Consider the following 26,893-nt stretch of genomic DNA (forward strand, 5'->3'; position numbering starts at 1 on the left):
AGGCCCTGAGTCAGACTCTCACCTGTACAAAGTCCCTAAGTATGCATGCAAGGCTGGATGGCCGGCCTCCCTGTTCACCTGCCTTAGGGCCTTCACACTGCTGAACCACACTGGATTCCCTGTCCTGCCACATCTGTGTGGGGAGAGCACATGGACAGAGGCAGCTAGAATTTTGGGAAGGGCATGGGCTCTAATGTGTTCCAGTCCTGGTGCATTCTCTCTTAACTTTTGAATCAAGCAAGTGCAGTTTAGATAGTTGAGAAAGCGATCAAAAAGCAAAACAAAACAACCAAAATTGGAGAACTTCACCCTTTTAGGTCTCCTCCATCTTTGTAAAGGAGATTTCTTTTTCAGTCATTGTGAACATTAGAGGAGGTACTCATGTATATGGTAGTCTTCAGTGTGATTGTTGACCCTGAAAACCTCTCGCAAGTTGTCCCTAATTAAGATTCTTCTAGCAACTCCATTCTTAGGCCCTACACTTCTCTTTTTTTCTTTTTTTTTGGTGGCTGGCCTGTACGGACACCTGCACTATTTGTTTGTGGCATTTCAGTTTGCAGTTAAATATCATCTCACCTCTAAAGAAAACAGAGGTTAGAGGGATGATTCCCAGTGCAGTTCTCACAGGATGCCAAAACTGAGCCCTGGACCCTGGAAGCAAGGACAGTGGTATTTGGTATTTAGACCTGCAAGGCCTGCAGATAGCCAAAAGGATTCAAAGTACTGGCTTGATGCTGTGAGTGCTTGATGAGGCACAGATGGTGTGTTCTGACTAGGAGGAGACAGAGATGACAGGCCAGTAGTGGTGGTGTTGAGAGCAGGAGGAAGGAAGAAGCTAAAACTCCCACTGAGGATGAACAGTGCACCCTGCCAGCTCACAATGAGTCAGGCCACAGTTAAGACAGGCCAGAAATGTCTCCTGGGATCTGATGCTGAGAGTCTCACAGTCTGAAGGGAGAGGAGAAACTGGTGCTGAGACAGCAGGGGTTTGTGAAGCCAAGAATTGGTGGGGATGGGATTCCAGAGCAGTGGGGACCAGGATTTTGTGTAGGATAAGTCCCTTCCCCAACTTTGCACTGAACTTCAGACAGGAGGAGCCTAACCTTTTAAGTGTTTCTAACCTCATTAAGAAATTCCTATGTGGGTAGAGTTAAAATTGTTTCCAGAACTGTTAACATTTAACTTTGTGTTGCTTCTTGATTGTTTCCATCAAGCAACTCAAGATAAATGACAACGTTGAGATATTTTCATGTGGAATGTTTATCTGTAACATTTAATTGATCATATTTCTTGCATAGAATTGAATTAACATTCCTGTGTGATCATCAGGCTCCTCCATCTTCCCCACCCTGCCTCGCCCCAGAGCCACCCACTCAATCAGCATCTTTAAAGAACTATTTAAAATTCTACTAGAAAAGGCAAACACAATGTGAAGCATCTAAATTTTTGTTTTGGGAAGAATTCAACAATTTAAAACTGTTTCTTTTTAAGGGAGCGATTTATTTTAAAGAATGGGGGGTGCCTTGGTACATCTGTCAGCAGCCTGTGGCATATTACATCTGTCCTTGATATTTTAAATATTTGGCACTATTTTACTGTGGATCCATTTTTGACCTATTCAGAATCATCTAACAGATGCTAGCCTGGAATTAAACTTTGCAGTGTATGGGAAACTAAGCACTGTAATTGTTTAAACCTTGTATACAGAAAATATGAGAGACTTAAAAAAGTTCATGAAAAAAAGGAATTAAAATATGAAAATAAAAAATATATACTATTTCTCAACATAAGTTCCATCCATCAAGTTCAAGACACTTTTGTCAGCGATACCAGCCATTTATTTCATCCCTAAACAACTGTAGGTCCTAGGAATTTAACCATGTCAATGCAGTCTTTTTTACATTATTAACTGAAGAAAAATGGGTGCCCTTTAAAGATCTTTTTTTTTTTTTTTTTTTTTTTTGTCTTTTTCGTGACTGGCACTCAGCCAGTGAGTGCACCGGCCATTCCTATATAGGATCCAAACCCGCGGCGGGAGCGTCGCTGCGCTGCTAGCGCAGCACGCTACCGAGTGCGCCACGGGCTCGGCCCTAAAGATCTTTTTAAGGTTAGGAAACAAATGAAAACAATAAAAAACCCAATTAGGAAATAAAAAGAAGTCAGAAGGAGCCAAATCAGGACTGTAAGGTGGATGCCTAATGATTTCCCATTGAAACTCTCACAAAATTGCCCTTGTTTGATGAGAGGAATGAACAGGAGCATTGTCCTGGTGGAGAAGGACTTTTTGGTGAAGCTTTCCCTGACGTTTTTCTGCTAAAGCTTTGGCTAACTTTCTCAACACACTCATAAATAAGCAGATGTTATTGTTCTTTGGCCCTCCTGAAAGTCAGCAAGCAAAATGCCTGAAGCATCCCAAAGAAGTGTTACCATGACCTTTGTTGTTCATCAGTCCGCTTTAGCTTCGATTGGACCACTTCTGTCTCTTGGTAGCCATGGCTTGGATTGTGCTTTGTCTTCAGGATTGTACTGATAAAGCCATGTTTCATCTCCTGTTCCAATTATTCAAAGAAATTCTTCAGGATCTTGATCTCACTTGTTCAAAATTTCCATTGAAAGCTCTGCTCTTGTCTGTAGCTGATCTGGATGCAATAGTTTTGCCACCAATTGAGCAGAAACTTTGCTCAACTGTAATTTTTCAGTCAGTTGTGGAAGCTGAACCAATTGAGATGTCTGTGGTGTTGGCAATTGTTTCTGCTAGCTGTCAGTTCTCTTCAATTAAGGCATGGACAGGGTTAATTTTTTCCTTGCAAATGGATGTGATGGTTTGTCACTGCAGGTTTCATCCTCAACATCGTCTCATTGAATTATGTATTTGTAAACTGCTGATTTCTTTGGGTCACTGTCCCATAAACTTTTTGTAAAGCATCAATGATTTCACCATTCTTCCCCACAGGCTTTACCATAAATTTGATGTTTGTTCTTGCTTCAATATTAGCAGAATTCCTGTTGCTCTAACAGGTGTTCTTTTCAAACTGATGTCTTATCCTTAGTGCCTCGAACTAGATCCTATTCAGGCATGTTACAGCAAGCAAGTTAGTATGAGTTTATTTTGGTGCAAAAAAAATTTTGAAATCCATGCATAGTTTTTTCATAATACACATTTTCCATGAAAACTTATTAAAGTCCCCTCGTATGTGCATGTTGAGAAGGTATTTCAGAGGTTCCAATTAATGTCAGGTAGCTTTGTGCCCTTAAAGGATGTATTCACTCTCCTAGCAGACCTGTAAGAGGCAAGCATACAGCACAAAGGGCTTCTTTGTGCTGCAGTAGCATGGGATGCCCACAGTTCTGGTGCAGGCTCTGCACCTAACTGGCTGCCTTGCTCTTGACGGGCCTCTTCCCATTTGTAAAAGCCTAAATGCAGGTTTCCCAAAGTGTGTTCCTGGAGTATATCATCTAGTGGTAGGTGGTTAAGTAGGTTTGGAAGACTCAAGGTTAAACTATATTAAACATTTTTGTTTTGATTTGTTTTATGGATGACTAGTAGGTGTGACTGCAGAAGGGCTTGAGTGTGGAGTTCCTGTCTGGCTTTGACTGTGGACATCCTCCAGGTTCCATAGAATGCCCTTTGAGAACATTCACATTCAGGGTTTCTGAGGCTTGGTTAATGTCTGTGGATTTGGACTCTGTTGATAGTAGCTTGTGGCCTCTCTGTTTCCTCTTCTGCACCATCTTCGCTTCTCCCTTACTGTCCCTGCCCCAGAGGAAATCAACATCTGTAAGTTGGTGGCTTTGCCATAAGTAGGACACCTCTGGGAGTTTTTGCCCCCTGTGAGCAGATTTCTCCTTTGATGCCCATGAGTAGCACAGTACCAGGCACAAAGGGGAGTTCAGCAAACACCTCCCTGCTACTGATGGGAAACATCACCAAACACAGCCTCCAACCAGCCACTCTGCAGGATGGTTTTCCCCACACTTGGAACCATAAGTATTTCTGGCATTGAGCTGAACCTGCACTGCTCTGACATCATAGGAAAACTAGGCCACAGCCCCAGCCCTGACACTTGGACTGTCTCAGCTGAGAACCCCTTAGTCAGGTAGACTTGGGTTTGAGTCCGGGTCCCAAAACTTAAACCTGTCTGAATCTCAGCATTCTCTGTACGGTGGGAAGGAGAACCTCACCTGCCTCAGGAAGGCTGGATGCATTGATTGAGTTGTGTGCTTAGTGTGCAGTACACTGTGCAGACGGTGTCCCAAAACAACCAGCCCTGAACTAATTGTGTGATAGACCTGAGCTCTTGAAAGAACCTTAGAAATTGCCACTTTAGAGATGGGCGAATAGGACCAGGGAGGAAAATTACTTGGCTGGGGTCATACAGAGTCAAGAGCAGAGTTGGGAATGAGACCCTAAGTGCCATTGCTGCTGCCTTGCTGTCTTCTACCCAGTCTGCATACTTTCCCCAGCCTGGGCAGTGCTAAACACCATCTTAAATCTGAAGAACTAAATTGCTAGTTTACACTGAGTAAGAGAGCTATTTTAGGGCAGACAAGCTCTCAGCACACAAATTCCATCACCTGGGCAACTGCCTGATTTCTTAGGCAAGGCAGCTCTCTGCAATCTGCATGTGTGGGCATCAGAATGTGTGGTTCAAGTATGTGGCCTCCTTGGACCTACTGCTTGTTTCTCCTCAGCAACCATAGCCTTCTTCCAAGGAGCTGTGGGATGGATCAGTGACACTCAAAATGCTGGTGATAGGTGAACAAGGTAGGCCCTGCTCTGTCCCTATAGGGCTGGTAGTCTGGGAACAACAGACAAGCCATCTGATATCTAACACCACAATCAGCTCTCTCCTCAAAATAAAAACCAAAAATCTTTGTAGGGCTCTTCTTCTCCCTGAACAATTTGGCCCTAAAGCCTCTAGGTGGGCAGAGCATGGTAGCTATCTGTGCCTGGGGTGAAGTGGGGAGCTGTGGAGACCCAGGGCAGATTTTTGGAACCTGAGCAGGGTGAATGGGTGGGGATGGGAGGATGGCCTGGCATGGAGTTTTAGCCCAAGCAGGGTGAAGAGGGTATTGTTCTTATTGTCCTATGTGAGAGGGAGGGGTACAGCGTGTCAGAGCCCAAGCTGGGTGGGAGCAAACCTCTGGCTATCCTCTCCAGGTGAAGAGGAGACAGGGTATCAGCCTAAGTGGGGTGAGGAGGGCAGGCATACGAAGTAGAGCAGCAAGGCACGGGGTGTCAGAATCAGAGTGGCGTGGTTGAGTGTGGGGCCATGTGGTAACAAAGGCATCTGTGCAGGGAGGGGGGTGATGGTGGGGGTGGGAGAGTGGTTACATACAGAGGGCACTGGTTGAGTAAGTTAATATATGAAGGATGATAAAATCCAGGTTTCTCACTGCCAGAGAAGGGAGATACAAATAATGAAAAGAGAAAACTGGGAAACCTTGTGGTGTTAGATTGGAATTGTAGGTATCAGTGCTTTCATGGTTTTCAACATACACACACAGATATAAAAAAAAAAAAATTAGATGTAAACCTGTGTGTGCATATGCCTGTGTTTGAATGCACTTCTTTGCACTGAGAGGGCCTGGGAGCAGGAACAGCCCAATAGCAATGAGTATACCTTGTGCCAAGGTCTTGATTTCTAAAATACTGTTCTCCAAGAAAATAAATTGGTACTCCTTGGAGAAGTGGCTGATTTCAGGGCTAGGACAGAAAAAGCATAAGATGAGCCTGGAACATCTGTGGCAGAAAATAGAAAGGGCTCAAATATTGATAGAGACATGTCAAAAAGACAGAGGAGCCCACTGGCCAAATCAAGGACAACTTGAGCATCAAAATAAATAATGATCGTAATGGATTGTAACCCATTGAATAAAATAGGAAATCATGAGTCTCTATTGATATAAATAAATAAACTGGAAGTTTAGTGTGATGCAGCATTCCGAAATTCCTCATCATAGCTTCGAATTGTATGATTTATTCAATTGGTTATAATCTATTAATATCAGTATTTATTTTGATGCTAAAATCGTCCCAGGTTTATTCATTACAGAGGAAAAAAAGAGTATATTACAGGGGAGAAGCCTGGTAGACACAAGCCTTAATCAACTGACTAAAGTGAACATCATTAGTAATGGGACAAATTGCAATTGTCTGCCTCCTGATAGGATGCACTGAAAACACAACATCACTTCTGGGGTATTTCTGCCAAAACTGTATAACCAGAATCTAATTATGAAGAAACATCAGACAAACCCAAATTGAAAGACATTCTGCAAAATAATTATAGAATAACTATTTGAAAGTGTTATGGTCATGAAAGTCTAGGAGGGTCTGAGGAACTGACCCAATCTGAAGGAGACTAAAGAGACAAGGCAAAAAAGGGCCACCCATGATTCTTAATGTCATCATTTTGCTACAAAGGCATTATAGGGATATTTGGCAAAAGTTGAATGGGATTTGAGGTTTAGATGGTAGTAATGTGTCAATAATTTCCTGATTTTGATGTGTATTCTGGTAAAGGAGGAAAATATACCTTATTTGCAGAAAATACAACCCTAAGGTATTTGATCTGAGGGTGATGGGGTATTTGGTTGGCAACTTACTCTCAAATAATTCAGGGAAAAAAGTTTTCTGTACTTTTTTTTTTTTTTTTTTTTTTTTGTAATTTTGTAATTTTTTGTGGCTGGCTGGTCCAGGGATTGGCCAGCCACAAAAAAGGTCAAGCTACTCTTGACCTTGGTGTTATAACACCATGCTCTAACCAACTGCTGAGTAACCGGTGAACCCTAAATACATTTAATTAAAACAGCCAACCAACCTTCAAGTCTGTCCATGTATGCATGGCAGAGCGAAAGTGGTGTGACATTCAGGCCTTTCACATTGGCCCTCCATACCTCTCCAACCCCACTACTACCGTAAATATGTTCCTTAGCCACTCTTTCATTCCTCCTCCCACAATCTCCTGGCCTCCTGGACTCTGCCCTTGCTATGCTTTGCTGCCCACTCTGATTACGTACTTAAGGCCTGTCCTTACTTTAAGGCTTAGCTCAGGTGCTCACAGATGTGGTTCCTTGAACTCTTAGGGCATTTCTGGCAGCTCCAGCGTTTCCCCAATAAGTCTGCAGACCCCTAGGCATCCACACATGTACTCTTGGGGTCCTTGGGCCCTTTTTCCCTTTAAAAGGGCTCTACATTATTCAAGGTAACAGTGTTTTTACTATGCATTTGATACTGAGGAGGAGATAAGACTTTGAATTATTTATCTGTACTTTTTGTTTTTGCCCAAATCTGATCATGTTAGTCCTCTGCTTAAAGAGCAAAGCACAACTCTGATAGCTCCCCTGACTACAGGGGCCTTTAGATCTGTCCTGAACCTCCTGTTCCTGTCTGTCTGTTCCTGTCGCTGCCCTTCTAACCTCTTACTATGTTTGAACGAGAACCCAGACTGCTCACCTCTTTCTGAACCTCTCAGGCCTTTCTGTCAGAGCCCTTGTTTAGGCTTTTCTTTCTACAATGCCTTGCCCTGCCTTTCTTGTTCAGAATCATGACACAGATAATGAGTAAACATTTGCTGAATATTTACTTTTGTCTTAAACACAATTCTAAACTCTTTACAATTTACAGATGAGGAAACTGAAGCCTACAGAGGTTAACATTTTGTCTGAGGTTATACAGCCAGTGAGTACAATCCTCTGTTCCACAAATGGTCCCTTTTGTGCCTACCATGGATCTAGCCCTGAGCCAGGCCCAGAGAAAAATGAGGTCTCTGCCCTCTTGGAGCTCATGGCCTAGAAGGGCAGCATATGGATGGGTATACAGTGAGTCATAATACAGTGTGATAAATACTTTGACAGGGGCTGGTTGGTTAGCTCTGTTGGTTAGAGCGCAGTGCTGATAACACCAGGGTCCAAGGTTCGATCCCTGTACTGGACATCTACCAAAAAAAAAAAAAAAAATTTGATGCAAGGGGCTGTGGAAGCCAGGCAGGGCACAAGCACCTAAACCAGCCTGAGGACTCAGGAAGGTGTTCCTGGATGAGGTGACATCTAGCCTGAACTCTACAGAACTTTCAGGAGTAAGCCCTCCTCATTAGACTGTTTTGAGGATTAATAAGTTCATATAGGAAAACAAAACCAAATAGAACAGTAACTGGCACATAGAATGCACTATATAAGTGCAAAGTGTCTCTTCCTCCTCTCCCCCTCCCTCCTCCTTCCTCTTTTCTCCCCATAAATAAACAGGAGTTCCTTTATGAAGTGGCCCAGGGGGTGGGGAGCCGGGGAGGGATAATGAGTTATATTTTGGCCTCATGGAGTTCAGGACACTCAAGGATTACGTCTACTGGGCAGTTGGGTCTTAAGTGGCTGGACCTCAGGAGAAGGGTCTGAAGTAATGGGAAAGGAGATGAAGATAGGAACACTGAGCTCTAGGCACTGAGCCCATAAAGGTGACTGAAAAAGAGCAACCAGAGTGGTAGGAAGAAAATCAGGAAAGCTTAGGGCCATATATGCTGAGCAAGGAGACTGTTTCAAGAGGTCGGGAGCAGTTGGTAGGATCACATGATACTGAATAAACCTCCTACTTAAGCTTCAAGACCCAGTTTAGCTCCATGAAGCTTTCCTTGCTCTCTTCTGCCCCAGGCAGTTGTACTGGCCTTATAGTCCTGTAGACACTTGTAGCAGCAGATTCCTGTCCCCGGCCTTAGGCCTAAGCATCAAACTCTGCAGGGGAGGTCCTGAGAATCTACCCCTTGTAATTCCTATGTACATTATAATTTGAGAATCTCTACATTCTAGAGAGAAAAATCCCAGAGTAGGATTTTCATTGGCTCAATTCGGTTCCCATACCCTCCCTGTGCCAATCATTAGGGTGAAAGGGAACCATGATTGATCTCTCTTGGATAAGTGGCTCATTCTTCGTGTGGGCATCACTTGTCCAGGGAGGTGGATGTTGGAGAAGAGGAGCAGCCCTTAGAATAAGGTTGGGGTACTATATTTAGAAGCCGGGGATGGATCCTGGGAAGACCACCATGGTTTCATGATTATTCCCACCCCCAGCCTTGTGGCTCCATATGGCACATGGAGGTGGGGCATCAGCAAATGCTTGCTTTGTGTATGTCGCCTCCTGGTTATCTCAGCAGCTCCCTGAGGTTTACACAGTTAGTTTAGCCAGCACTTGGCTCAGTATGGACACCAGTACTGGAGATAAAGTGAAAGCAGTTCCCATATATCCTTGTGGCCACACGTTCAGCCTCTTCCCCAGAAAACCTTTTCCCTTTCTCTGCCGCAGAAGAGAAGGTGGAGGGCAGCCAGGGAGAAGGGAGGCAGCTGCTGAGTAGGCGAATCCTCCACTGATGTGCCAGCAGGGTTTGGAGGTGGTAGCAACCACAAACTGGGGTCCCACAGAAAGTGGATTCTACTGAAGGCTCCGATTAGGGGCGCAGAATGGATTGGCTCGGGTTGTCCTTGGTCAGAGGAACCTAAGGAATGTCAAACTGGAAAATCCCAGCGAGCACTATTTTTAGAGGAGACTTGGAGAGCATTTTTCTGGCTGAAGGGACAAGTTCTTTCAGAAGCAGCAGTTAACTCTAACCCTTGAACCACTCCTGCCTAAACTTCACCCAGGCCCTGGCCTGTCCCTCCGGCATGTGGGAACATTGCTGGAGGAGTCTGGTCACAGTCCTGCCACAGGGGAGAGGGACAGGGACATTGGCTCCTTTCAAACACAAAAATGGGGTTTTTGTTTATTTTTACATCTTTCAATGTAAACCTAACATAAGGACTTTATACAGATACCTTTCTTTAAAAGGCCTGCTAGAAGTAGTATCATTTCAAACGAAGTTGTTAGTCTTGAAACATTAAATATAAAATTGTCTTGTGTATTTGGTTCATGCTTAATATCGATTATTATTAAGATAAAGTCTCATGCTTGAAATCTTCTACCACCACTGTCTATATTTTTCTGTTTGAGATGGAACTCTCTTAGGGCTCCTACTAATTACTGAGTCTATTAAAACTAGTAGTAGGTTAGCTCTATGGCTGAAATGAAGTTACAGGAAAAGCTACCCCCACCCCCAGCACTCGCAGGAATGCACTGGGGAGAGGCCTCAGTAAGTAATGAAACAAAGTGCAAAGCCCTCTCTCCTCACATGACCAGGCACTGCCTCCAGGGACAGAACATGCAGGGACCACAGTTTGGAAGGTGTTTTGCTGCCAGGCCTTCATGGAATTTAGAATCTAAATTCCTTCTAGGACCAATGCTTTTGAAGTTAGGACTCTCTATGAGTCCTGATGCTCAGTGAGGTCAGTGGTTATGGGGTTGGCGTAGGGGTACAATGAAGGATCCTCAGACTGGAGGTGGTTGTCCTGAGAGAGAGCCAAGCCCAGGGCTGAATGAGAGGCGGAGGGACTTGGGAAGAGGCCAAACCCAACCCAGGTGAATCGAAGTATCCTGGTGAACAGCCTGTATCTAAGGATGCTGTAACTTGAGTATAGTCTGAAGAACAGACAGGTACTGACCCGGTGGGATTGCAGAGAAAAGGGTCAATGCTAAGGAACTTGTTATGCCCAAGCACTGCTTGGGGTGAGAAAGATCCTGTTGTAAAAGACCCTGGGCAGGAACCCTAGCCTCCTGAGGCCCAAGCTTGTCTGCATGCAAGAAGTATCCAGCCGCATCATCTGGCTGCCCTGAGCAGCTCTTCCAGGACAAGTTCAAGGTCTGAGTAAGAATTAGCATTCTGGCAGTCTATCTGGCAGCAATTAATAAAGTAGCATCTAACTGATCTGATGGAAGTGGGTTATCAGAACTTATTAACATTATTGTCGGGCCGGCCCGTGGCTCACTCGGTAGAGTGCGGTGCTGATAACACCAAGGCCACGGGTTCGGATCCTATATAGGGGTGGCCAGTTTGCTCACTGGCTGAGCATGGTGCTGACAACACCAAGCCAAGGGTTGAGATCCCCTTACCGGTCATCTTTAAAAAAAAAAAAAAAACATTATTGTCACTAAAGTTGGTATGCAACTCCCCACTGCTAAATTTGACTGGTTTAAAAAAAAAGTAGCATCTGGCTTTTTCATCAGTCTCTTCTGAGTCTGGTTGCCCTGAGCCAACCCTGGCTATGTGGACCAGACCCTGGAACTCAGGGACCTGTCCAAAGGCTGCCCACCTTTCTATCATTTTTTGTCTTGATTTTGTCTTCAGCACTCAGAGACTCCCAGAGACACAACTATAGCTAGGGACTGAGCATGTATTACAATTTAACACTGAGGAAGGCACCATAATACCAGGTTTTGTCTACTATTTAAGGATCCATGTGGGATTCCCAACAGTGCCCTTTGGAAGTCTGTGAACTTCTGTTGAAAAACCAGAAGAGAAAATTTTGAGTCTGTCCCTGGAACTAAAAATAAACTTAGGCTAGTGTCCAGGAACAGAGAACAGTTAATAAGTACTGGAGGGAAGCCTCCAATCTTGTTTCTGCTCAATCCATACCCTGCACTAAAGCCAGAGAGCATCCTAAAAGGCAGGCCTCACTGGGCCACTCTCATGCTAAACACTCCTGTTTAGAGCCCACCCTCTTACATGGCCCACAAGGCCCTGTAGGGACTGGCCGTGGGCTACCTTTCAGCTTTAGGTCTTGTCTGCCAGTCTGCCTCCCCTTGAATTCTGCACTCGAGTCTCTTCAATGTGCCTTGCTTTTGTCTGTCTCTGGGCCTTTGCGCATGTTGTTCCCTCTGCCCGGAATACTTTTCCACGAACCCTCACCATCCTTTTGCCTAGCTAAGTGGTGTTCATAGTTTAGATCCCAGCTGAAATTCTGACCCACAGATTCAATTAAATCTTTTTGTTGTAGATTCTCATACCGTCATAAACACCCCCCATCCCATCCCACCCAGCAACACTGAGCACATATTCTGTTGTATTTATTGGTTTCAGTTGTTGCACTCCATTGTTTACCACCAACTCCTGAATTCCTTTTTCAAAAATAGTTTTTAATTTAGCTTTTATTTTTATCAAAGTTATATGTAAACATAGTTGAGAGAATTAAATAGTTCTACAAGGCCTATAACCCCCATTACATTTCTTGCTCCCCAGAGGCAACAGTTTTTAACTCTTTTAACTTATCGTTTTGTATTTATATTTCTAACTAACATGCACATACTGCTACCTCTTGATTTTTCAGTTTTAAGCATCTACTGATCTCCCACGATGGATGATGAATGTTTAGGTGTCTTGGCCACCCTCCCCTTCTCCCTATCACACATATATTCTTTCTGTCCCCTGTCCTCTCTTAATATGGTTGTGTACTTTTGGTTAGATCAGTATTCATTATTTACATTATAATTATGCAGATACTATTCACAGCTGAGCCATGTAGTTAACCATACTTACTTCTCCTTTTCTAGACATTTTATTTACCCTGTAGTTAATAAATATGAATATTTGATTAGTTTTCTATGTATTTATCTCAAAACCATAGCCAAACTATGTATTTTTCTGTATTCTTAATTCTTAATTTCACTTGAAAAAATCTCTCTCAAGGCCTCTGGCTGCTCAATTCTGGGCTGGTTAGCCCCTAGCCCTGCTGCATAGTGGCTACGGCCACTTCACCCTAGGGAGCCCCATCACCTCTTACACGGCATTCACCCCTTCCTGGATCTCATGTCCTCTGTTTCCTTGGTTTAAATCCTTGTTTTGGTGGTGTCCTCCTCCAGTAGCTTCCTGAGAAAGAGACAGAGGGCATCTTTGCACATCCCAAAGAGTCTTTCATCAGCCTCATAATTGATTTATATTCAGTTGGAACTACACTTCTAGGTGGGGATTATTTTTCCTCAGAATGTGGAAGGGTTTGCTCCACTTTCTTGTAGTTTCCAAAGTAGCTGTGGAGAAGTCTGATGCCTTTCTGATTCCTGATCCTTTATAATGATATCTGTTTTGTACCTCTCTGGAACCTTAAGGATCTTCTCTTTGTCCCAGGGGTTTGATGGGCCTGGGTGCAGGTCCATTTTCATTCTCTGTGTGGGGCACCGGCAGATCCTTTAAATCAAAAACTCATGTCCTTTGGTTCTGGAAAATGTTATTGAATTACCATTTTATGTTTTCTTCACTCCATTTTCTCTGTTCTAACTTTATGGAAATCTTATTATTCTATTATTCATTCGGACTCTTCCTCTCATTTTCTTATCTTTTCTCTCATTTTCCATGTCTTTGTCCTTTGGTTGTATTTCCTGTGAGATTTTCTTTAACTCTTCTATTGAATTTTTAATTTTTTTCTTTCATATTATTTAATATTCAAGGGTATGTATGTAATATATATATGTAGTAGTAAAGTACATAAAATTTACCATTTTAACCACTTTGAGTGTACAATTCAATGACATTAAGTACATTCAGTGTTGTGTAATCATCACTACTCTCTAGTTCTAGAACTTTTTCATCACCTAAATAGAAGTAGTCATTCTCCATTGTCCCTCCTGCAGCCTATGGCAAACACTAATCTGCTTTTTCTCTCTATGGATTTGCCTATTCCTGATATTTCATATAAATGAGATAATATTATATGTGGTCTTTTGCTTCTTTCACTTAACATGTTTCCAGTGGTCATCTTCATCCAGTGTTGCAGCACATATTAGCACTTCATTCCTTTTTATGGCTAAATAATATTCCATCATGTGGTTATACCACATTTTGTTTATCCATTTATCAATTGAGAGACATTTGGGTTGTGTCCACCTTTTGGCTATGGTGGATAGTGCTGCTATGAACATTCGTGTACAAGTTTTTGTTGAGCACCTGTTATCGATTCTTTTCGGTATATAACTAGGAGAGTAATTGCTGGGTCATTTGATAATTCTATGTAACTGTTTGAATAAGCGACAAACTGTTTAACACAGTGGCTGCACCATTTTGTAATCCCACTAATAATGTATGAGGGTTCCAGTTTCTCCACATCCACACCAACCCTTGTAATTTTATGTTTTTCTTTCTTTCTTTTTTTTTTTTGTGGCTAGCTGGTATGGGAATCTGAACCCTTGACCTTGGTGCTATCAGCACCATACTCTAACCAAGTGAGCTAACTGGCCAGCCCTCTGTTTTTCTTATTATAGTTATCCTAGTAGGTGTAAAATGGTTTTGATTTGCATATCCCTAATGACTAATATGACTAATGACATTGAGCATCTTTTCATATGCATGTCTAAGAGTTTTTTTTTTTTTCCGTAAATATTCCTTTTTGGTAGTATCTTATTCTACACTTTTTATGGTTACAATATCATCTTATTTTCTCTGAAAATACTAATAATACATATACACATAAACAGTATATAAAATGATATATAATGTATGTATTTGTATAGATGTGTAAACATTTAATGACATATCTTATTTCCTCCCAGTGCTTTTTCTTCTTTGTTTTGACCTCTGCCTACTATATTATAGGTTTTTCTCAAATGTTTGGTGACTCTTAGCTGTCATTCATGTTTCAAAGTAAAGCCTTAAAAAGCTCATTGGAAGCTCTGTACCTGTGTTGAGATTTCTCAACTGTGGGAGTGTCAGGTGATCTGGCTGGGCTGTAGCTTCAGGAACTTCCATTGTCAGTGTCTTTAGGTCTTTCTTTTTGGGCTACTCATATTCTCTAGAGAGGGTGTAGAGGTCTTGGCTACCATTATGTAAGGAAACAAGTCTGGGGGTCTTAACATCCAGTAAACAAACTTTCACTTAATCTACCTCAGTTTTCAGTATGGTGCTCCTGCCCTGCCCTCAACTGTGCCTAGTGATCTTTAGCGAAGAGACCCTCTGTTTTACCTTCTCCAGAGAATAAAACTCCAGTCTTGGGAGATGGACATGGGAAGGGATCTAGGGATCCAATTGCTTCTTTAAAAGACTTTCAATTGATCTTATATTTTTTTATTCTTATCTTCACTCCCTACTTATAGATGTACTTGGTGCTGCCCATTCCTGAGCCCTTTGTTCTGTGATAGAAACTGGGTTGCATTTCAGCCTTTCCCACTGCCAGCTTAGGGGTTAGCTTTCTTGGATCTGCTAAGTCAGATTTACTTTTCAGTTTCCCACATTTTGTTGCTGTTATCTCCTTTCCCATTCTTTGTCCCTGTGGTTTTCTGCCCTTAGAAAAATAAATCCCCATAACTATCATTTCACTGGGATTTTGAGAGAGTGCAGTAGAGGCTAAAGCCTATATCCAACCATTCAACCTGTCACCTTTAACTTAGCATGTTGCTTAACACATAGTAAATGCTCCAAAATATTTGTTGGTAGAATAAAGTATTAATTAGAGTCACTGTCCTTCCTGTCTTTGAAAACAGTTGAAACCTGGGCTTTGCCCACCAGTTAACTGTGTGACCTTGAACAAGCCATTTCCATTCTGGAGCCTCATCCCCTAGCCTGTAAAATAACGTAATAAGAACACATTCACGTGCCTTGCTCCGTGCCTACAGCACAGGAAGCTCACGATATTTGTGGTGTGACAGGGTTCAATATCAAAGCAACAATTCTTAGAAAGTCAATGTTTTACTTAAGCTTAAAATTAGCCTTCACATTTGAATTGCTAATTCGTCCCTAATTAATACCCTTCTGGGCAAAGTCTCTGTTTAACCTGACTTGATGCATAGACCGAGACAGAAAACTTCAGCTAAGAGAGGAAACTAACGTTAGTCACCGAGTGCCTACCGTGTGCTATCGCCCTTCCTCGGTCAGGCGGGTGGGTCCAGGACTTAACAGTGGTACTGTGTCTGAGGTGCATACTCTGTACTAACCCCGACTCCTCACCCCTTCCCCGCTCCGCCCCTGGCCTCAGACCTGGTTTGTTGCAGGGAGCCCAGCGTGTGAGCCCAGAGATATACCCCCTCTTGTCAAACAGTCCGAGTCAGGCCCACCCTCGGCCACGCACTGTTCCGGGCGCCGAGGTGGCGCAGCCCATCTTGTCCCTCACCCGAGAAGTCCCTACCCTACCACTTTCTCCAAAGGAGACACTGAGGCAGCTCCCAAGAAAGGCAACTTCATGCCCCCTAAGTCCACGTCGACCTTGTCCTCAGTCCCCATTCCTCCCGGTCCTCAAGTCCCCTTTCCTAGACCCCTCCATAGCGTGACGGGGTGCCAGCGCCCGTCTGCCGCCCTCGTCTCGGCCACGGTGCGCGGCGCAGGTGAGGGCGGGGCCGAGGGCGGGGCCTGAAGAGACGGCGCCCGCCCCGCCCCCCCGGCCCGCGGCGCGGCCCCGCCACCTTCGCCTCCCCGAGCCGCGGAGCGCCGCCGAGCGGCGGGCTGGTGGGTACTCGCCCCGCCCCCTCCCGGCCCGGCGCGCCGGCTCCCGCCTCCTTCCCTCTCTGTCCGCTCCCGCCTCCCTCCCTTTCCGCTGCCGAGGCGGCGGGAGCCGAGCCTGAGCGGGCCGATCTGCGGCCGCAGCCGGGCGGCGGACGCAGAGGCGGCGACGGCGGGGCGGGCGCGGCCAGTCAGGCGGCGGTGGCGGCGGTGATGCAGCGACCCCGCTGAGCCCGCCCGCTCCTGGCGCCGGGAGCCGGCCGCGTGAGGCGGCCCGGGCCGGGCGGCAGCATGCGGAGCGGCGAGGAGCTGGACGGCTTCGAGGGCGAGGCCTCGAGCACCTCCATGATCTCGGGCGCCAGCAGCCCGTACCAGCCCACCACCGAGCCGGTGAGCCAGCGGCGCGGGCTGGCTGGCCTGCGCTGCGACCCCGACTACCTGCGCGGCGCGCTCGGCCGCCTCAAGGTCGCCCAAGTGGTAGGTGCCGGGCGGGGCTCCAGGTGCCCGGCGGGCGGCCTAGCCGCGCGCCCTCCCTCCCCGCTCCCGCTGCGGGGGTGCAGGCCCGGCTGGCCTCCGCCGCCTACCCCTTCCTGGGGCCAGACCCCCGCTCTTCGCACTCCCTCTGCCTCTTGGGGTCCCCGGGCCGTCCTCCCGCCTTCCGTTGGTACCCGCCCTCGGCCGGAGCCTGCCTTTTCCAGCCCGGCAGCCTCAGGTGTGCGCCTCCTACCTGAACACCTGCCCCGGGGCCTACCTGTTCACTCCCGCCTGCGCTCACCGGAGACCGTTTCATTACTGCGCTTGGAGGTGCGCGAAGCCCAGCCCTGGAGGTCATGCCCCCGGGTACTACTGGTTTTAGAAACTTGTGGCGGGTTTTCGGGGCCCCCACAACCTCCTGGGGTCCATGTTTGTCCCTACCCCAGAAATTGGGGACTGTGGCTTGATTTCCTCCCTGGCGCCTGGGAGGGTGCTGGGCATATGGTAGGCGTTCAGTAAATATTTGTTGAATGGAGGCATGTAGTCCAGATGCAGTGGGGGAGCCCCCATCTGCCCACAAAGTCCAGTTTACACTGCAGAGGTTTGAGTCCTCCTAATTAGCCTAGAAGACGGAATTGGCAACCCGGACTCCTCTGCCCCAGCACAGTGGCTGGCACTGCCCAATTGGTACCCAGAGTTAAATCACTCTGGGAGGGCAGCCAGTTTTGGAGGTAACAGAAACAGAGAACTTCTGTTGGATTTGTCCATAGTAGAGCTTGTTTCTCAGGGTCCTTATTTTTAGCTTCCAGGGTGTTTAGGGCAGGGGTCTGTCAGATCTGTTCCTGTTTTGTGGTTTTGTAACAGGCCTCTCTGGGCATTTGCTTAGTTCTGTTGTGGACAGAGCATGCTCCAGTTCAGAAAAACCTGTGCGTCCCCCATATTCCTTGTCACAAGTAGGCCTTCCTCAAAACTTTATAGACTTCTAAGCCAGAGAAGCCATTTGCACCGAGCTGCAATGTATGTGCATTTTGTTTCTTGGTCTTCTGGTAAGCATTGGTCCTCTAGTGTTTACCTGAGTGCAGAAACATTCCCTGGGAATAATATAATGTGTGGACACTCTTTAAGTAAAGGTTCTGGTGTTTGTAAATTGCAGAATCATAGACTCTTTTCTCCCTCCTGGGTGAAAGGCTTGCTCTGCTGCTGATTGCTGGAGTGTATTTTTGGAGAGCTTTAAGGAAAGACGAATGGAACAGGTTTTCTGTCTTTAGAATTTTAAACTGTCCTTATCTAGTAAACTGGAATGTTCTCAAAGATGTATTGGTTCTGCAATTAGGCACTGCTGTTAGCAAAGAAAATCTAGGAGGTGGGGTAAGGCGTGTAATTGTCTTTTAAAAGAGGCAGCTAACCAGTGTTTTAGCACAGTACAGATAATCACAGATGAATAGGAGCAGAGTGGGAACTTGGACTCTGGTAGAACACCAGGCCTTATCAAGTTCCTTGCTTTGTTTACTATGTGGACTTTTGAAAGTAAATAGAACTTGCCACTGGCAAACTAACTTGCCTCTCAAAGGATCTTGTAAAAGAAATGAAATCTAATAGTTTGTACAAAGTGTTAATTATCACCTCATTGCTGGGACTTTGTCACCTAAGGCCAGGGATAGAAACCAGTAGTATTTATCGTTACCTTTTGGTAAGGTAATATTTTGTTGTAGAGCTTTACTTTTAATCTGGAAGAATTTTGGGGCCCACCCCTAACTTCCATTTGTTTAATCTGTAGAATTCAGACAGTGAGAGGTTATGTGTGGGCGATGAAGGAAAGGTACCCACTTGAAATATATGGCAACTTGAAATGGTTTTCCATGTACATTACGGCTCAGCCTTGACAAAAATCAGGGTTTTTAATGGGGACCCCCCCAAACTTTAAAAAAATTGAACTCTAAACTGGAAAACAAGAAATCGTTATGAAGATAGTTTTAAGATGTTACAAAGCTCAGAGTCATCAAGATATATGAATAAGTTCTAATTCTGTGATTTTTGAGGAAAATTTGACTTTAAAAATCTTTAGTTTTTATAGACTTTTTTTGTGGTCTGTGGCCTGTTGCAACCTGTAGATCTTTTGCTACTCCAGGTATGGTCCACAGACCAGCAACATTGCCATCCCCTGAGAGCTTGCTAGAAATGCAGAATCACCACATGTACATTAAAGTTTGAGATTTTTATATTGTTTTAGTGGTAAAAACTTGCACAGGTGGTAATCAGCTGTCAGTACCATTAATAGTCAATCTTGAACTGAGATTTTTCTGTAAAATAAGTCTATACCTTCCTCAAAGGATTAAGAGAATGAGGTAATATGTAAAAATTAGTACCTAGCTGAGTAAGCATTAGTGTGTAATAAATGTTAGCTATCATTGTTGCTAATAAATATTTCTTGTCTCTAAAGAAACTTGGTGAAAATATCACCCCCAAAATCATAATTATGTATTTGAATTAAAGATAGTTTACTTCCTGATGATTTACGTTAACTTATTATAATTTAATTTGTTTATTTGCCACTGGCCGGTAAGGCAATCTGAATGAACCCTTGACCGTGGTGTTACTAAACTGATATTTTAAATGGAATGTTATTTGATAGTAAAACTAGTCTGAAATTTTATGAAAATTAATCAGTGCAGTTTTATAGATTATCTTTTAAAACTGTCTTAGCTGGAGAGAATGTCTACTGTGGTTACATCAAACAATAAATATGCACTTTTTGTGAAAAAAGTTGGTTTAGACAACATGTAAGTTACCTTCTTTCTCCTTAGGAGTGTGAAATCTGTATGAGCTTATTGATTTTTAGCTCCCAGGCACCATTTAATTAAATAGTTAATGTAGACCTTTTACTTTTTGCTTTCGCTTATTATTTTGTTATTTTTATTATTATTATTATTTTTGTCAACTTGGTTGGAAGCAGAATTTTAACTCTTGGGATGGGAGTGGGGTAGGCATATATGCCATGATGTGAGAACAGGTCCTGGATTGGACAAGACTTTTTGAATAGTAACAGTAGGCATCATTTAGTGGGTGCTTACTCTGCTATTGTCATCCCCATTTTATGGATGAGGAAATTGAGGAACAGAAGTTTGAGTAGCTCAAGATCACATGGCTAGTGTGTGTCGGGGATGAGATTTGAACCTAGACAGTCTGGTTTCAGAGTTGCCATTGAGTTTTTCCAATGTTGAAATGATAGACTTGTAAGGGTTTGGATTTCTCGGTGGGCAGTGTGCTGTTCCTAGGTGTGCAGCTCCTGTGTCGTGCCAGGTTCCTCATCAGACAGGCCTGTCCACTTTCATGAATGAGGGGGATGGGCCTTCTCAAAGGCATTTCAGTTCCAAAAAGACTCCTCACTTGATTCAGGTACCATTCTTGAGCTCTTCCCAGTTGACCTTCTGACAGTGCATTTGTTTAGGGCTTTTTCTAACAAAAGATGGGTGATAGGAGATGTTTAAATTAAAATTTTAGTTCTGCTGATCTTGAAATCTCTTAACCCCATCACATCTGGCTTCCTCAGTGGTAGAATGTGAGTGGTAATGACTGAGCATTTTAGGAATTGTAAGAATTAAGGGGTTAATGTTTGATAGGTGTTTTCTTAGATAAAACTCTAAAGACAAATCTGGGTATTTGCATTTCAGGGTTGGGTAAAGGTATATCTTTTATTTGGTGGTAACCTCATCAGTTTTTTATATCAAGCCAGTCAATGCAATCCCTGACCTGTTGCTGCTCTCTGGAGGATGTACTGGGGTGGGGCAGTAAAACACTGGATTTTTACTAAAATCCAGTAGGAAAATAAATTATAGGAACCATACACAGCATAAAAATAGCCATGTTTACAGACCTGCAGCCTTGATAAACTACTGGTTATAGGACTCAGCACTGAGCTTATCAGTCCCAAATCCCCTCAACTGTGTTGGAGGGGCTGGTTCAACCGAGGTTCACTGGGGTTGGACTTGGTTTCCTGATTCTTAAGAGCGGGTCAAATGACCAGGCACAGCTTGGTCCCAGGTAAATACAAAATGACCCTTGTCAAACTATGAAGGATTCTGCATTTTGTTTAGTACTGAAGATTTCTTTGTACTCCTGGCTCCAGCCTATCACTGAAGATATGCATATGCACGCATGTGATGGTGGGTGAAGTAGTGGGTTTCACTAGGGTGTAATGAGGCTCCCTGTAAAACAGTCCCATTTTCCCTTAAGAAGATTAACTGTAGGAGTTGTTTTCCTGATCAAGGACTTGGAATCAAATAAATTCTAGCAGAAAAGCAAAGTTACAACTACTCATAAGTTTTTATGATAATTAAAAATAGTGAAATTATCATCTAAGACCCCAGAAAAGAGTGTTAAGTATAGAGTACACATCTATTTTATAAAATCAAAGGCAGTTCAAGAAAAGAATACTACACACCAATATTCCTCATGAATACAGACCCAAAAATCCTCAACAAAATACTAGGAAATCAAATCCAGCCATATGTATAAAGAATAATATACCACAACCAATTATGATCTATCTGAGGAATGAAAGGCTGGCACAGTTTTTGAAAATCATTAGATGGTACTCCACCATTGTAGCAGCTTAAAGAAGAAAAAACACGTGATTATATCAATTGATGCAGAAAAAACATTTGGCAAAGTTCAGCACTCATTTATCATAAAGGCTGGCAGCGGGCCGGCCCGTGGCTCACTCGGGAGAGTGTGGTGCTGATAAATGCTGGCAGCAAACTTGGAAGAGAAGGGAGCTTCCTTAACCTGAAAAGGGGCATCCACAAACAGTCTACAGCTAACATCATATTTCGTGGGGAAAGAAAGAATGCTTTCTCTTAAGATCGGGAACAGGCAATAATGTCTATTCTCAGCACTCATATTCAACATCATACTGGAAGTCCTAGCCAGTGCAAAAAATAAATACAAGGCATACAGATTGGAAAGAAAGAAATAAAGCTGTCCCTAATTGCAAATGGCATGATTGTCTATGTAGATAATCCCATGGGAATCCGTAAACAAAATTTCTAGATCTAGTGAGTTAGCAAGGTTGCAGGACACAAGGTCAACATATAAAAATCAATTGTATGTCTATATCCTAGCAATAAAGCATTGGAAATTGAAATTGAAAAACAAACAAACAAAAAACAATATCAGTTACAATAGCTCTGAAAAGAATGAAATACTTAGGGCCGAGCCCGTGGCGCACTTGGTAGAGTGCTGCGCTGGGAGCGCGGCGACTCTCCCGCCGCGGGTTCGGATCCCATATAGGAATGACCAGTGCGCTCACTGGCTGAGTGCTGGTCACGAAAAAGACAAAAAAAAAAAAAAAAAAAAAAAGAATGAAATACTTAGATGTAAATCTAACAAAACGTGTAGGATCTACATGCTGAAAACTACAAAATACTGAGAAAAGAAATTAAAGCCTGACCTAATAAGTGGATAGAGACTTTGTGTTCATGGATTGGAAAACTTAAAATATCAATTCTACAAATGTTCTGTAGGTTTAACGTAATGCCTAAATCCCAGCAAGATCTTTTGTAGATAGAGGTGAGCTGATTCTAGAATTTATATGGGATATCAAGTTAGCCAGGCAAAGGGATGATGGTGGTTGATGGAAGTGTGTTCCAGATAGAGGAAAGGACATGACACGAAGTCACCTTTATTTAGGGTAGTGTGTGTATGTGTTGAGTGCATTCTGAGAGTATGAACTTTGTGTCTGTTATCAGCCAGGAGACTTTCGGCAAATTGCTTGTTTACTTCAGGCCACAAGTAAGTCTCCTTGCTTGTAAACTGGGAATAATGATAGTACTGCATATGCCAGTGAGTTTACCATGCAAAGCCCTTAGCTCAGTGTGTCTCACATACCAAGTCATCAAAACCTATTGTCGGTTTCAATGGTCTGAATGTTGGTGTCAGTATCAGTCTGTTTTTGTGATGCTATAACAGAATACCTGAGACTGGGTAATTTCTAAAGAAAAGAGGTTTATTTGGCTTACAATTCTGGGACAGCTGCCTCTGACATGGGCCTCAGGCTGCTTCTACTCATGGTGGAAAGTGGCAGGCAGCCAGCAGGTACAAGCAGACCACATGGCAAGAGAGAAGCAAGAGAGAGAGGGGAAGTGGCAGGTTCCCATAAACAACCAGCTCTTGTGGGAACTGATAAAGTGAGAACTCACTCATTACCCCCACCCTCCAGGGAAAGCATTAATCCATTCATGAGGGATTCGCCCCCATGACTCAAACAGCTCCCAACAGTGTCACATTGGGGATCAGACTTCCACATGAGTTTTGGGAGACAACACATCAAAAATCAGTGTCCCTCCAAAATTCATATGTTGAAACCTAATATTTATTGTGATAGTATTAAGAGGTGGGGCCTTTTGGGAAGTAATCGTGCCCTCATGAATGTGATTAGTGCCCTTATAAAAGAGGTTGCCCTTCTACCGTGTCAGGACACATAAAGGTGCCATCTGTGAGGAATGAGCCCTCACCAGACACCAAATCTTGGACTTCCCAGTCTCCAGAACTCTGAGCAATAAATTTCTATTATTTATAAATTACCCAGTCTAAGGTAATTTGTTATAGTAGCCTGAACAGACTGACAGCAATATAGAATATCTCTGGAATGATATAAGGTGGGGAGCTGGGTGGCAGGGAGACATTTTTCATTGTGTAACTCTTCATACCTTTTGAATTTTATACCACATGAAGTACCTAATATTCAAAAATTACTAAAATGTTAACTGTTCCTATTTCTACCTTAGTATAGATTAGCCTTAAAGCTAATATATGACCATAATCTTTATCCTTTTACTACTTTCCTTACTTTATAATTTGGAGGCCCTTGGGGAGAATGATTTAGATAATACAGACCATTTGACCAAACTTGAGGCTTAAAATTTTTTTCAATACATTTTTGTGTAAAACAAGCATTCTGCACAGTAACAGGTAGTTAATAAATTCATTGATGATAATGGAAAACTTTTCACATTTGAAAGGAATTTACCCTCATTTTATTTATTAGATAAAATGTAACATCAAAAGAAATTGGAAAAAAATCATCTTAGTATGACAGACTCAAATGAAAAGAACACTGGAACTTTTTCTTTTCAAGGGCTGTATAAGATCTACTGTGGCAAAGTCCCTTGATCATGTTTTCCAGTTTTTTGTTTTTAGGAAGACTGCATCAGTAAATATCCTCATGAGTATAGCCTGGATTCTTCTTTTGAATTATTATTTTTTGTTAAATTTCAAGTAGTGCTTTTACTACATCAGAGGGCAATACCCATGGCATTTCTGAACATTAAAAAAAATACAGACTTGGTCAACATTTTTCCCTACAACATGCCTGGAGGTCTCAGTTTGTTCCATGTCTTCAGTGTGCTTACTCACAAAGTATGAACGACTGGGAAACAGTGAGCTCTGAAGTCCTTATGGCTCCTGGGCTACAGGGCCAAATTAATTCCTCTTGACAGCTCTGAGGGAACTTTGTTCTTAATTAGAAATCAGTATGAGTCTTTCCCAGGTCATGGTACTTCAGAGGACGCTTAGAGGCGAGGACAGGGCTTGTGTGTGCCCTACTGAGTCCAGGATGCTTCTCCTTCCTGGTAGAATGAATGCCTGCCTGGGTGCCCAAGAGAGACCCATTTCCAGCCTAGAAGTAGTGCTGGATATACCTGAGCTGCACCACACATGTGGTCTGCCCTATTAAGGACTGAGTTATAATATATATGGCAGCCGAGGTTGACTTCTTTCCACAATGGTCCTTCCTGAGCTATTGAAATAACCTGGAAATACCAACAATTTGGCCTTCAATCCTCAGCTGTTGTCATTGCCTCTTATATCCTTCCTGGAAGGAGCCCCAAATCCTTTTGTAGGATGATGTCAGATTTCTTTAAAAAATAGTTATTTGTTAGAAAATGGATCAGTAGTCAAAGGCAGGAGGGCTGTGACTGTGATCACATAATAAATTTTCCTTGACAGTCCCAATTTCCTCTGCTTTCTCATCAGACCATATATAAGTATATCCTATCCTGAGTTTTAAAAAATTATTTTTCTTTAAATAGTGAAGTATTCCAAGCATTGAAATGAGAGTGATTATGTAACAAATACCCATGTACTCACAATGTCTCCTGATATTTTTGTTTGGAAAATAAGATGATTCTTGGGGGACAGGCTGTTTGTGTTACAGAAGTGACAAGGAGGACAAGATGAGCTGGGATTTGAGTTCATTAGCAAGAGAGATTTCAGAGGGCCCAGGAGAAAGGATAGACTGGGAGAGGTAGAGAGTAGGAGAGCAAGGAACCCCTCCAAGGGGGCAGCTTCGGCATCTCCCGTGGTGCCAAAGAGCCAGTTCGAACTTTGATCTCAGTGCAAAGTGGTCCAAGGCTCAAGAGCAGGGCTGCAGCTGGCTGTGGAGGGGACAGATGAGCAGAAGGGTACAGAATTCAGGAAGTGCACTTCCTTGGAGAGAGAATTTTTTGTTCTCAGTATTTGGAAACTATCCTATTTTTAAGCAGTTTAACTTCTTGATGGGGAGGATTTTTGTGTGAAAAATTCTGACTTGTAGGGGTTCTCAGCCTTCATCCCAGTGTCTCTCGTGTGTAGCCTTGGTTCCTTTCATAAAATTCTGGGGTCCTCTGGGCTCCTTAAAGTTTATTAAGGTAGTAATGGGTGATTGAGAGTCATACTGAGGTGCTGGATACTAATTATATTTCAAATATAAATCTTAATAAGCTAAATAAGGCACATTTCTTACCTTTGACTGGAATTTTATAGTACTGATTATTTGTTGATCAGAAGCTTTGATTAACATACTTCTGCCTCAGTCTTTGCTCTTGGGGTTTATTCTTTCATCTCTTACGCTCTTCCCCAAAATGCACACTTGGCTCTGTTGTTCAGGTTCCTGCCCCAAAGAGATCTTCCCTGACCACCCTACTCCCCACCTTTTGTCCTCCTCACCCTGCTTTATTATTCTTCATAGCATTTACCACCCGACTAGAATATCAACTCCATGAGATCAGAAACGTCAGGTTTAAGTTCCCTGCTATATCCCATGTCTAAACCAGTGCCTGACACATAGTAAGACACTGAATAAACAGTGGAATATATGTATTTGTTTAATAAAAGAAAGAAAAATATGGATTATTATTTAACATAGTTTGTAAGGTCAAGTTATTTGAAAACATGGGAATCCATAAGGGGAAAACTAATATACATTTATAAATAAATAAACTACTGGACTCTGTACTCAGTGGAAAATATTGGGGAGAAAGTATGGAAATCAAATGCCATTGTAATTACTTTTACTTTTTTTAACTTGAAGTTTTAAAAGAGTATCTACTGCTACTAGGAAACAGAAGCTTTTGCTTAGGAGACAGATTTTTGTAAACGTGGGGGAAACCATAAGATGCTTTGCCAAGCTTTTTGCTTAGAAAAGTGTAAAATGAAAAACAGGAATTCTGTAATTAATGAAGTTGTGTGCTTTCTGATTAAAATGTTCAGAGGGAGAGAGTCGCCCATATCTGCCAACCCAGTATCTTTTAAGAGCTTTTAGAGTACAGTAGATACTTTACATGTAAAGAAAGTCTTGCTGGGATTGAGGATAAGGGTCATAGTGGTTGTTTTATAAGGCTCTCTGATTAAAATAAAACATCAGTTCCATGGGACCTGGAAAGGGAGGCTGCAGATCTTCTGTGAAGGCTAGAGAAGGCTGTGGAAAATATTGTATTCAGGGTTTTGTCTCTGAAAATTTCAAATGATTGGTTAAATTTGGGAATTAAATGAGTTAATAAACACTTAGAATGTTCAGAGCTTAATCAAATGTGGATAGTTCTAGATGGTTTCTTTATTGCCACTGCAGTTTGGTGACTGGCACAGTGGAAGCTTTCATTTTTGTGGTTTCCATTTATTCCAGCACAGCTATGAAAAACAGTTTAAGGCTAAAATTTTTTTTTTTTTTTTTTTTTTTTTTTAAAGATGACCGGTAAGGGGATCTTAACCCTTGGCTTGGTGTTGTCAGCACCACGCTCAGCCAGTGAGCTAACCGGCCATCCCTATGTGGGATCCGAACCCGGGGCTTTGGTGTTATCAGCACCGCACTCTCCCGAGTGAGCCACAGG

The 26,893-nt window shown here is 43.1% G+C and overlaps 1 protein-coding gene across 1 annotated transcript in view; it reads left to right on the top strand.

Annotated features, from left to right (window-relative positions):
* The first annotated feature begins 16,568 nt into the window (after window positions 1–16,568).
* Window positions 16,569–26,893, top strand: part of CMTM4 (CKLF like MARVEL transmembrane domain containing 4) — a 71,593-nt gene continuing 61,268 nt past the window's right edge. Inside the window, exon 1 of the mRNA XM_063110981.1 lies at window positions 16,569–16,754. Coding sequence (XP_062967051.1) covers window positions 16,569–16,754 — 186 coding nt within the window. The remainder of the gene's footprint in view (window positions 16,755–26,893) is intronic.

Source organism: Cynocephalus volans, chromosome 10 (assembly GCF_027409185.1).
Source record: "Cynocephalus volans isolate mCynVol1 chromosome 10, mCynVol1.pri, whole genome shotgun sequence".
NCBI lineage: Eukaryota > Metazoa > Chordata > Mammalia > Dermoptera > Cynocephalidae > Cynocephalus > Cynocephalus volans.